The sequence below is a fragment of the Topomyia yanbarensis genome, chromosome 2 (assembly GCF_030247195.1).
Source record: "Topomyia yanbarensis strain Yona2022 chromosome 2, ASM3024719v1, whole genome shotgun sequence".
Lineage (NCBI taxonomy): Eukaryota > Metazoa > Arthropoda > Insecta > Diptera > Culicidae > Topomyia > Topomyia yanbarensis.
In genome coordinates, this window is record NC_080671.1 from 462,185,882 (window position 1) to 462,197,792 (window position 11,911).

An 11,911-nucleotide genomic window follows, 5' to 3' on the forward strand; every position below is an offset into this window, starting at 1 on the left:
TATAGCAACACGTGTAAAGAATTAGAAATCGTGAAATATGAGGCAATGAGACGATTCTGATCATGCATTATGATTTTATTGCGAATGTTTCATAGTTCCTGCTGATCCACTGTTACCCTCTCTCCCCTACCCATTCCAATACGGTGAAATTCCACCATTTACCTCATGCGGTACTGGTAATGTTCAACAACATTTGTCACGCAGAATCATTTGCTTTGCAGAAAAACTTGAAGCACGTCGTCGAATGTAATGACATTTTATGCAGTATTGCAACGTAAATAGATGTTGACAGTATTGAAATACAGCTACATGACCTGGCACCACGTGCTAGTTCCGCTGCTATCAAACAACTCATGCCAAAATACGGAGAGGTGAATAGTGTTAAGGAAGATACTTGGAGGAACTTCTTCCCAGGACTTCGCAACGGCGTTCGTGTAGTGAGAATGCGTCCGACAAAAGTTCATTCGTCGAGATCGCAAAATGTCTGTGTGTGTATATGTGTATATATGTGTGTGTCAAATAATATCACTCAATTTTCTCAGAGATGGTTGAACCGATTTGCACAAACTCAGTTTCAAATCAACGGTATAGCGCTCCCATGGTTACCTAAGACGGATCTTGATGACCCCTGGGAACTCGCCAAGTTCCCAAACTAATGTCACACCTATTTTCCAGCAAACCCTTAACCGATGTTTACAAACTATTGATTTTCATTTAGTTCTGACTTTTGGTTCCGAAGTAACAGGTTGGTTATTGCTGTCTCATAGAAATTTCTCATTTAAACCGGTACAATCGTAATACCTCATAGGTTTAAAATCTATTGAAATGAACATCAAATTACTTCGAGTCGCAGGCCTAGATTACTGAATGCGAATCAAAAATTATTGGAATGTATTGTCCACTATCGATAACTCTGGAAGTCTCGGGGTTCCGGGCAGATCTAAAGCCAGGTGACGACTGAACCAAATTTCACTAATCTAGTATCAAATGGAAGGTATAATATGAAGTTCGGTGTTAAATCCTCCATCTACCTATCCTCCTCTTACCTGTAAACCCGCTCCCCCCCTGTCTCACCCACACCCTCTCAGACCAACCTTCCACATGCATCCCTTTCATCCACCCCGTATACTAAAATAAGTTAGATGATTTCTGACACATCCTCCCCCTTCAACTAATTATATCCCGTCCCTTCTCCACCATGAAGTTATCATGAAGACAACATTGAACTCACGATGATTTAGCTATATGCAGATTATATTTTTGTTTGTTTCAAGTGTGTCAGTATCGACATGTGTCTTATCAGGTTCGTGAAAGTCGTGCACTTATATATGCTCATCAAGTGTAATAAGAATGAAATCGACATTTCCACAATGTTATATTGAACATTAAATCATAGTTTGAATAAATGAGAAAGGCACAATTGCACCACTAGGTGGATTAAAACAGGTTTTTGTGCCTCCCCTCACTAGCAAGCAGGTAGGAAGGTGAATCAAACTACAATTCAGATAAAGATTGATCGAAAGAACGTTTTGCCTTCCTTATATAAAGTAAGGCTATGCAATCACTGTAAAAATCGACTTTTTAACCGAGGCCCAGTGGGCCGAGTCTCATATACCATTCAACTCAGTTCGTCTAGATCGAAAAATGTCTGTGTGTATGTGGGTGTGCATGTGCGTGTGTGTATGTGTGTGTCATTTGAACTCTCACAATTTTCTCAGAGATGGCTGAACCGATTTACCCAAACTTAGGTATAATGCTCCCATAAGCTGCTATTGAATTTTTAGTTCATCCGGCGTTCGGTTCCGGAGTTACGGGTTGAAGAGTGTGAGCAGACAACAAATTCTCGTATAAACTGGTAACACCATGATGTCTAAATGATGTAATACATATTAAAATAAGTGCAACATTACTTGGATATGCAAGTCTAGATCACTTATGACCAATCAAAGTATTATTGACCTCATTGGTCACCTATGACGGTTCTTGATGCTCCCGAGGAACTCACCAAGTTCCTAAGCTAATATCAAGCCTATTTCCCAGCGAATTCTCTATTCTCTACCGATTTTTACAAACTCGATTTCACATGAAAGATACAGTAATACCTTTGACTGCTGCTGAATTTCATTTGGTTCTGACTTTTAGTTTCGGAGTTACCTATTAATTAGTAAGGTCACACTGGAATTTCCCATATAAACCGTTACAAACGTAATACTTCATAGATTAAAAATCTATTAGAATGGTCACCAAATTACATCGATTAGCATTGCCAATCAAATATTCTTTGAATATATTGTTCACTATCGACAATCCCGGAAGTCCCGAAATGCGGGCATATTCCACAATCAAAATTACATCGATTCTTCGGTGATGACTGAACCGATTTTCTCAAACCAAGTCTCCATTGAAAGGCAAAATATGCAATTGAGTATTGCGTCACCAGCCCCTTGCTTAACATGTAACATTTCCCGTCTTGTCTGGAATTGTAGTCACTGATTCTGACGGGGTACCCTTCCGAGAAACTAGCTCTATAGCTCCAGTAACTCTTGAAAAAAAAGACATTTGTCAATGCCAAACCACTATGTATTCCTTATATAACATGTTCTGGGTAAGATATAATCAGTTTTATTCATTGACACACCTCAAGTAGGGTTATGTGCCTATTTTCGCTATACTAAGGAGGGTTCCTCACTAATTCATTAATTACTCGGCCTGCAGTCAATGGAATGGGTACAAATTGGTATCAACAGCTTGTCAACCCTCCGGAAGTCGCGCAACTGGTTCACTGAACGAGCTGCCGCAGCTGCTCTAAGACGATTTCGCAAGGTTTTCAGAGCAGCGTGCACTAGTGCGACTGCCGAAAGGTTAGGGACCAAGACAATAACCCAAATGCGCTGAAAACGGTGAAATTCTCGTGTTTGAACGCAACTCCTATTGTTGCGCTACCATTTGACTATTGAATTAAACAAAGATGGCAGATGCTGCTCTAACCAATGGTTTCAAACGGCTCATCACCCTACAATAATAAAATCTGAACTTGTTTGTTAAAACTCGGAACGTGAGATATGGGATGTTCGACAAAACAACATTCTGTTCATAGTAGCTCGTGATCTCGATTATATAGAGGGCTACTTTCTTCGGTAAACTTGTTCAGAAGATCAAGAGCTAGCCTGTCAAATCGGATGAAATAAAATTCTGCCGTTAGGTAGCGCCAGTGAGCATGTTATTTTTCCATCTTACTGTATCTCAAGATGCAGATTTTTAGAAAGCCTGTTTCGTTGCGTTGCGTTGTGACGATGATTTTGGCGGATTGCACACTGACTTCATCGTGTATGACTGCTAATTATCTAATAAGAGTTGCTTAGGAAGTGGTAAATAGGAATTCGTACCAATCCGACCCATATTAAAACCTCAACACATGATAGCCATCATTGCCAGCCGCCCGGCATCTCCATCGTTCACGGGAAGGATAAAGGATAAGGTAGACGGGAAGTGTTGATGCTCCACCTACTTAACGGAAGGACGACGATTCATCAGACTCTTCCATAGGTGTCGCGGAGTTGGTGGTTTGGAAGGGTATAAGGTCTAGGATTTGCTCCAAGCAAGCGATGCGACCTGTAAAGAATATTTTATTATGTAGTTGTTTAGTTAGTCTTAGATTACAGGATCATTCGAAAAAGAAAATATCTTGTTTAGTTTTTAATTCTTTTTAAACTCTGGACAGCCGGCTACCGAGAGTATCCTGTTTCCTAAACAAAAGCAATTTGAACTCCTCACAGCCGACCGTGGGAGTATTGCCTAGAAAAGCTAATCTTATCTGGGTAATGCGCCGGATCACTATCTATTGTAACGGTATTTAGACAGAATTCGCTACTTCTTCTCTACGATATATTTATTTAGTTGAAAGCTACCGAGTGATAACACGTTATACAGACAAAGAGTTATGATAACGCGAGATGTTATAAATCAAGGTATTGCATTTCCTATTTTACGTATCGGATGATTTGTAAAATACACGTATACGAGCGATAATAACGACCATTGAAGAGAAATACAAAGAATTGTTAACCTGATACACGGGCTGATTAGCAATAACGGAACTTGAAATTAGATTAATAAAAAACAGACGCGGCTAATTTTCAGTATGTATTGACACGCGATCATCGACACTAGTCAGATTAAAGTCTTGTTGCGGCTAATTTCCGATCAGATATTCATTCTTACGATAGTGTTTCCTTGATTAGATCTGTTCGCACCCTCTCATTCTGCTACTATTGACAGAAGGCTGATAGCACCCAGTCGTCGCCGATCTAAGGACCAATTGTCATCAATAGACTTAGACTCGCGTGGAGGCATGAGATAGGAGACTTGTGAGAACTAAAGAGATTAAAAAACGATGAAATGACATGCTCCGTTCTAAATCCGAACTCAGCTATAAGCTTCTACAGCTGAATTGAAACTCCAAACGGAAAATAGCGTCTCCTTGCCATTCCAATCCCTTTAGTGAAGACTATGTTATCTCATCGTTTGACGACCATGTTATTTTTCCCTCTTACTGTATCTCAAGATGTAGATTTTTAGAAAGCCTGTTTCTAGGACGAAGTTGCTCAGGAAATCAAAACCTACGAGGTATACTGAATATTTCAGAATGTACCTAATGTATTTCAATTTTCCGCAAAGTTGCTCACGAAATCAAACTCTAATGTTATAGGGTTACTGTTCCCCAATTCATCTTCGCTCCTGGTGGGATCCCATTTGAATACATTATTTACATTTTTAGTTCAATCTGTGCTCAAATGAATTATATAAAAATAGTGTTTTAGCTTTTATAGTTTTTCTGTAATCGTGCACGGAATTTTGAAAAACTTGGTTTTAATAAAATGGGCTTGAAAGCGTTTAGAAGTAAAACAATCACATTAAAAGAAACTTATAGATATGAGATGTTAATCAGCTATACTTTGAAACTTTGCAAAAATTTTCTTTTATAATAATTCTAACAATTGAAGCAAAAAAATCGATTTTTTAAGCTGAGGAGATGAGGAGACCCCTTTAAACAGAACGTCTTTTCTTGCGGAACATCACGCTCAAGAGCACAAATCGTATCTCAGTCAATCCGGCGCAAGTTTAGTCTTGTCCTGTCACGAAGTTAGTATCCGATTCTGATGAGATAAAGTCGAAACGCAAATTTCATAGCTTATGTTTTCAATGTTAGTCTTGACCCGAAACTACGTGTAGCGACTGGACGCCCAAGAAAACTTCCAAAGTTAATGATACTCATAACAAACGAATTCAAATCAGCTTCGAGGAGCAGGAATAAGCTGAAATAATCAGTGTCACCTCCAGAGGAGGCTTGCGAAAAATAAACGTGTTGATAGGAGCCCCAGGGAAGTTCTCTTATCTAGCAAACATCTGGGGACTCGATCACAGACCAACTGAAGAAGGCTGATTCCGAAACTTCAAAACAAACGGCAACTTCATCCTATGGTCAGATGAGACAAGCAGGATTAGATTTGGTGAAAAACAACAGGTTCGAAGCTCAGAAAATTATGAATGTTAGTCACAGTACATCAAACATGGAGAAGAGAATATTATGGTTGAGGGTTGTTTTTCTTGGAATACGGAGGTGATCTAATTTGCTGGATCAAAAGTATTATGGGTCAATATGCTCATTTTCTATTGATTAGATATTTCATACTATGCTGAGCTAAAATGTCTTTGAAGTGGTAGTTTATGCTAGACTATGAACCAAATATTGCCGCTCGAACCATTAAAATGTGGTGGTGTGTTGTTGGTAGTTTGTTGTAAATAGACAGTATTACCGATCATGGATATTTGTCATGTATGCGCTAATTCCCTCAGCCCTGAAAAGTCCGTTGTCTGCAGTGGTACATGTCATCACAGCTTTCACCTGTGTTGGAATCAATAAATCCCATTTCTCTGCATGGTCAGCAAGAGTGAGGCTACTCTGGTTCTGCGAAAACTGTCATCTTAACGTTGAACCAGCAGTCTATGATAGAGAAACGTTGATCATGAAAGCATTACGTGAACTCCTGATTAGAATGGACTCTATGGATACACGTCTCGGTAATTACGGTGAAAACCTCAGAAAAATAAACAAAACCAGTTCTCGTCAGCACAAGAAATCAAACCCAATACATAATTCAACATTCCACAACACAATAGACCAGCTTACTCTCGATGATTCTACTGAAGACTTGAACCGCTCCAGATCGTGCAATGAAACGTCATTTTTTGAAATATTGGATGAGATTAACAGCACAGTAGCAAAACCTGTCGATAAATTTATCGTGAATACAAACAAACGTGTTCAGATCCTGGATAGTGTGAAAACAAACAATGCATTCAATAATAATGTACCATCTACATCGGCTACCACTAATAGATCATCCACAAACATCGCTGTTCCTCCCCAGACCTCTGTGGCACCCGTTGGAGATGCCATGTCGCGCCTGAAAGTTGTCGTAAGAGAACATTCGCCTAAAGACTCCGCAGTATTCTACGTAACACCGTTTGCTCCCGATCAATCAGAAGAAGATGTGAAGCTACATGTTTGTGAAATTTCCAACTGCAATCCCAATACGGTGAAAGTGGTGAAACTTGTACCCAGAGGCAAACGCCAAGAAGGTCTTTCATTTATTTTATTTAAAATAACAGTTCAAAGTTATGTATCGAATACCGCCTGTGATAGCTTTTATTGGCCTGATGGTGTATCAGTTCGACCTTTTGAAAATCAATCAAAAAAGGACAAGTGTCGATTCGAACGAACGTTGCATAGAATTTAGTGAAAATATGCAAATAGCCCATCAGTCGGCCATAAGTCGTGATCTTAGCTCAATCACCTATCCCAACTGCCCCTCTGAAAACCCTTATCCTAATAACTATTTCAATGCAATTGATACTCGTATTCAACATCACTATCTGACCGACATTGAGTTAAAAAGGCTTATTGCTAAAAAGTCAAAAAACTTCATAAACATTGCCATGCACAATGTTCGCAGCCTCATTAAACACATAGACAACTACAAAATAATCTTTGATCGTAGTGAAATATCAGTATTGGCTGTAGTTGAAACATGGTTGCGTCCGTCAAATACCAAGTGTTCTGTTGATCTCTCGGGATATCGCATAATTCGCAATGACCGTACAACTAAGAAGAAAAAGCGTGGGGGTGGAGTAGCCTTTTACTTGCGAAAATCTTTAAAATATAAAGTAATAAAAAAATCAGATAGTCATTCGGACATTGAATACCTTTTTATTAAACTCACCAAAGCTAATCTCGTATGCGGTGTAGTCTATAACCCGCCATGGGCAAAGATGGATAGCCTTAATGATTTTTTCAATACGACTACCGAACTTGCTGCCACTGAACCGAATATAGTCATTTTGGGTGATTTCAACAAAAACCTATTGGATTTTTCCAATGAAACTGACTCTTTCGTCGATAATATACGGTCCCAATCACTATGCATTTTACCTTCCAATGCAACATGCCATAAACCTGGCTGTAGACAATCTTTGCTAGATTTGATACTGTCAAACTGTTCCTCCAAAATATGTAAAGTTCATCAAGCCTCTCTTGTTGGAATAAACACATGACTTTCTTTGCTTTGACTTTAGATGTCGCGAGCCTACGTCCCACCCGGAAACGTACAAAACTCGTGATTATCATAAATTAAATAAAATAATTTTCATGCGTGAACTCACGAATATTGATTGGCAAGTCATGAATAACCTGATAACGTCAGATGAAAAAGTATCCTTTTTCAATGACAACATTGTTTTGCTCTTGAATCGATTAGTACCTTTAACGACTAAAACAGTGGTAGATCGAACAGCACCATGGATTGACAATAACATTCGTCAATTAATGGATCAACGAGAGATCGCTTATGAAGAATGGAAAATCGCCAAAGATAACAGGTATTCTTGGAATAAGTTTGCCAAATTACGCAACCAGTGCAATAGTTGCATTAAGAAATCACGTCTGAAATACGTTCAACATGTTTTCCAAGCAAAGCTTTCGTCGAATGAATTGTGGAGAAAAGTGGAACAGATTGGCTTAAAAAAGTCTACCGCACTATCCTCTCCTTGTGATGTCACTGCAAATCATCTCAACAATTACTTTGTATCAAACAAAATTCTCTTCTCATTCAACGAAGAACTCAACAACAATAGGAACGGAAACTTTTCCTTCCGGAATGTCATGCAAGATGAAGTGGAAAAGCATTTTAACACATCAACTTACGGATCGATAGGCGTTGATCAAATACCAATAAGTGTACTAAAGCAATCTTTATGTTTCTTACTTCCTATTATTACAAATCTGTTCAATTCCATTATAACAACTTCGTCGTTTCCAACCTGTTGGAAAACATCTCGAGTTGTTCCAGTTCCGAAAGTTGATTGCCCCACCAATGCTTCTGAATTTAGACCCATTAGCATTCTACCTGCATTGTCGAAGGTTTTTGAGAGCCTGATAAACGATCAACTGATCCAGTATCTTACAGAACATGATCTACTCTGTGCCTTTCAATCAGGATATCGCAAGAACTGCAGCACGACAACAGCATTAATCACAATTGATAATGATATACGTCAAACCCTGGATAAGTCCAAAATAACCGTCTTAGTGCTACTCGATTTTAGTAAAGCTTTTGACTCCATCAATCACCGGTTGCTTATTCATAAACTGAATTCAAATTATCGATTTGAAAATACAGCCGTAAAGCTTATTTCCTCATACTTAGAGAAAAGAAATCAATTCGTCGAACATAATTCCATAATTTCAAAATCACAGTGGAGTCCCCCAAGGTTCGATCTTAGGACCAACTCTGTTCTCATTATTTATAAATGATTTGCCCAGCGTACTGAGTCATTGCAGCTATCATCTTTACGCGGATGACTTTCAACTATACCTCTCTGGTGATAAAAATGAGATTGATAATGTAATTGCCAAAATCAATATGGACATAGTGAATATAGTGCAGTGGTCTAAACCTAATGGATTAATGCTTGATAGTAAAAAGACACAAGCAATTATTTTCCATATATCATCTAATGTTATAAAAATGATTTGCTAATATCAGTAGACAAAACCTCAGTTGCATTTACGGATCAAGTTGTAAACTTGGGGCTAATATTCGACTCTCATTTAACTTGGAAACCTCAAATCAATGCATTATGTAGAAAAATTTATTACAGCTTACACTCTCTCGTCAGTCTTAGAGAAATTAATCCTTTTCACATACGAAAGAAGCTGGCTCAAACTCTCCTGGTTCCCCTATTTCAATACTGCGATGTTATTTTTTCCACTCCAAATACTACACTATTTAGAAAACTGGAGGTAGCATTTAACTCAGTTACTAGATATGTTCATAATCTATCAAAGAAAGACCATATATCACAATTCAGCAGGTCAATTTTACGATGTACCTTCCAAAACTATCTGAAATATAGACACTGCACAACAATGTTCAAAATTCTACACGAAGGACCGCCTTATCTGACTACTATTTTTACAAAATGCAGATCAACTCGCGTCAATAATATAGTAGTACCCAGAATAAATTCAAACTACCTGAGAAATTCTTTTCGAATACGTGCTATTAATCTTTGGAATAATCTTCCTTACAACTATTAAATCCAATATCTCCTTAACTCGTTTCAAAATCGACGCATTTAAATTTTACTCATCCCTCAGCTAAGATCTACGTAGTTAGGCAATAGTGCATACTTGGAGAACAGTGATGTAACTTGCACAATTGTTAGGTTCAGTTGCTTGATAAATAAAAAAAATAAAAATAAAAAATATGGTCTGATGATCATAACATCTGCATAATGAAGAGGCTAGCTCAATTTTGAGATCTCACTCAAAATAAAAAATGGTGACAGATTATTAAAAAATCAATTGACACTGACCGCGAAACTAACCAGAACAGTGCAAAAAAAGTCAAGAAGCATGGTCCGCTATCTTAATTACTGGATGTCGCACTTTAACTCAGTCAATGTCGAGCATAATCCGAGAATTTATAAGAAACAATGACTATACTACCAAATACTACACTCTTACAAAAAATGGTAATTACATTTGACGTAAACAACGTGGCGACGTATTTTTCTGTCAGATAATAGGAGTTTACATGTTCTGATATGTAAAAAAATATAGTGACTCTTATGATGTAAAACTCAAACTGAATGAACTAGGAAAAGCCAAACAACTCACATTTTTACATGTAATTAAATGTAAATTTATTTAAATTGGGACGCTCCTTTTATGTGCATCTTGCAAGACGTAAAGTTACAAGATTTGTTTTGCTGTGTAATGATAGAATCTTCAAACTGAAGCATTAACTTACTTGAATCAATTTGTACAGAACTTATCTTATCGTTCCCTCAAACAATCTTACTTCGTATAAGGGGGTGCTGGGTCTAGTTAGAAGCGTCCTGCGGTACAAGCCATTTCTAATTCTAGACTAAGTCTATAGTTTGCGGCACCCGCGTTACAAATACCACACGCTATAGCTTAATGAACCGAGAATTCCTCGTCCGGTTAGTATCGTTCCGCGTAACAAACCAATACTAATTCTGCTCGTAAGCTAGTTTGACTCCCCGCTTGCGTTATAAACAAGAAAGTAAATTAACTTTGGATTTAACAAAGTGGAAAAGCGACGAAAGAACTTCAGGGTCGAAGTGAGGGACTTGTGTATGGTCTGGTATGGTTCAAAGTGAGACTGATCGATTTCAATGTTTTGATTCTGCCGAAAGGTTGCTTGTTCGCTGCGAAAAGCTGCTTGTAATTATGCGTCGGCGACACTGCTGTACACTGGTCTTATTGGTGACTAATTTTTCGAAGTTCAACTATACTTTCCTAAACTGGCACCAACATGCTGCCAGTTGGACGATATATACAAACTATATACTAACAGTTACACATTAAATCTAAACAAGTCACACAACATGTATGAACGCCTAAAGCAACTGGCTGGTGATGTCTCGGTTAGCCAAGCACGGAAGCTCTGGGTCGCAAACCGAGACATCACTAGGTACCAGTCAGATGCTTTTGCGTGAACTGTTTCGATTTAATATCTAACTGTCACCAATTTAGTCTAAGTTTGGATATATCGTATAACTGGTAGCAAGTGGGTGCCAGTTACTGACGAGTGGAACACGAAACATTTAAATCCAACTTCCCCATTTCCATTTCATTGTTCTGAATCCTTTGAAACGTTTTTTTTGTGATAACGACTTTAACCATGTCATTTGAATATTTTTGTAAAATTTGATCTTATATAGATATCTGTTTTCTGTAGTTTAAAATTTCATTTTACCCCTAGTTCGCCCACATGTACTTTGTCTAGGAGCAAAACCAAAGTAACTCTCGAAACTATGCAGAACAGTCAATGGCACATCGTATGCTCGTTCATGCTCCGATGTCGTGCCATCCTAGCTAGACGATAGCCCTCCAGATGATTATGCATACCCGCACGCACACTCAATTACCATAACCTACATTTATGTGCCACATTTTAAGCTCTCTTTGTCACACCAAGTACCAATAGTAGAACAATATAGCCTGATGAAGTCAGTCTTTCGCTTACCTCATCTTTGGCGCTATCCTGATTGTTGTACTCCACCTGGAACTCATCTCGATTGTAGACGGGACGCGCTGTTTTACTGCTAAGCTCTCTGTCTCTGATGTTTGGAACGTGGTAACAGGAAATCAAAATTCCATTACATTTATCAAGTGTCCGTTCGGGGGATTGTATGCAAAATGTACAGAGGGAAAACATCGGAGAGCGTGGAAAGAATTCGGATTAATTTTGAGACGTGGTGAAAATTCTCCCCCCGTTTTCCTCTGCCACCGGGATAAGGTGGGTGTTTTGGAAAATCGATA

General features: G+C 38.4%; 1 protein-coding gene across 1 annotated transcript in view; it reads right to left on the reverse strand.

The window, feature by feature from the left end:
• The window catches only part of LOC131686028 (glycoprotein 3-alpha-L-fucosyltransferase A-like), a 32,349-nt gene that overhangs the window by 19,254 nt on the left and 1,184 nt on the right, over positions 1–11,911 (reverse strand). Inside the window, exon 2 of the mRNA XM_058970141.1 lies at positions 11,616–11,709. Coding sequence (XP_058826124.1) covers positions 11,616–11,709 — 94 coding nt within the window. The remainder of the gene's footprint in view (positions 1–11,615; positions 11,710–11,911) is intronic.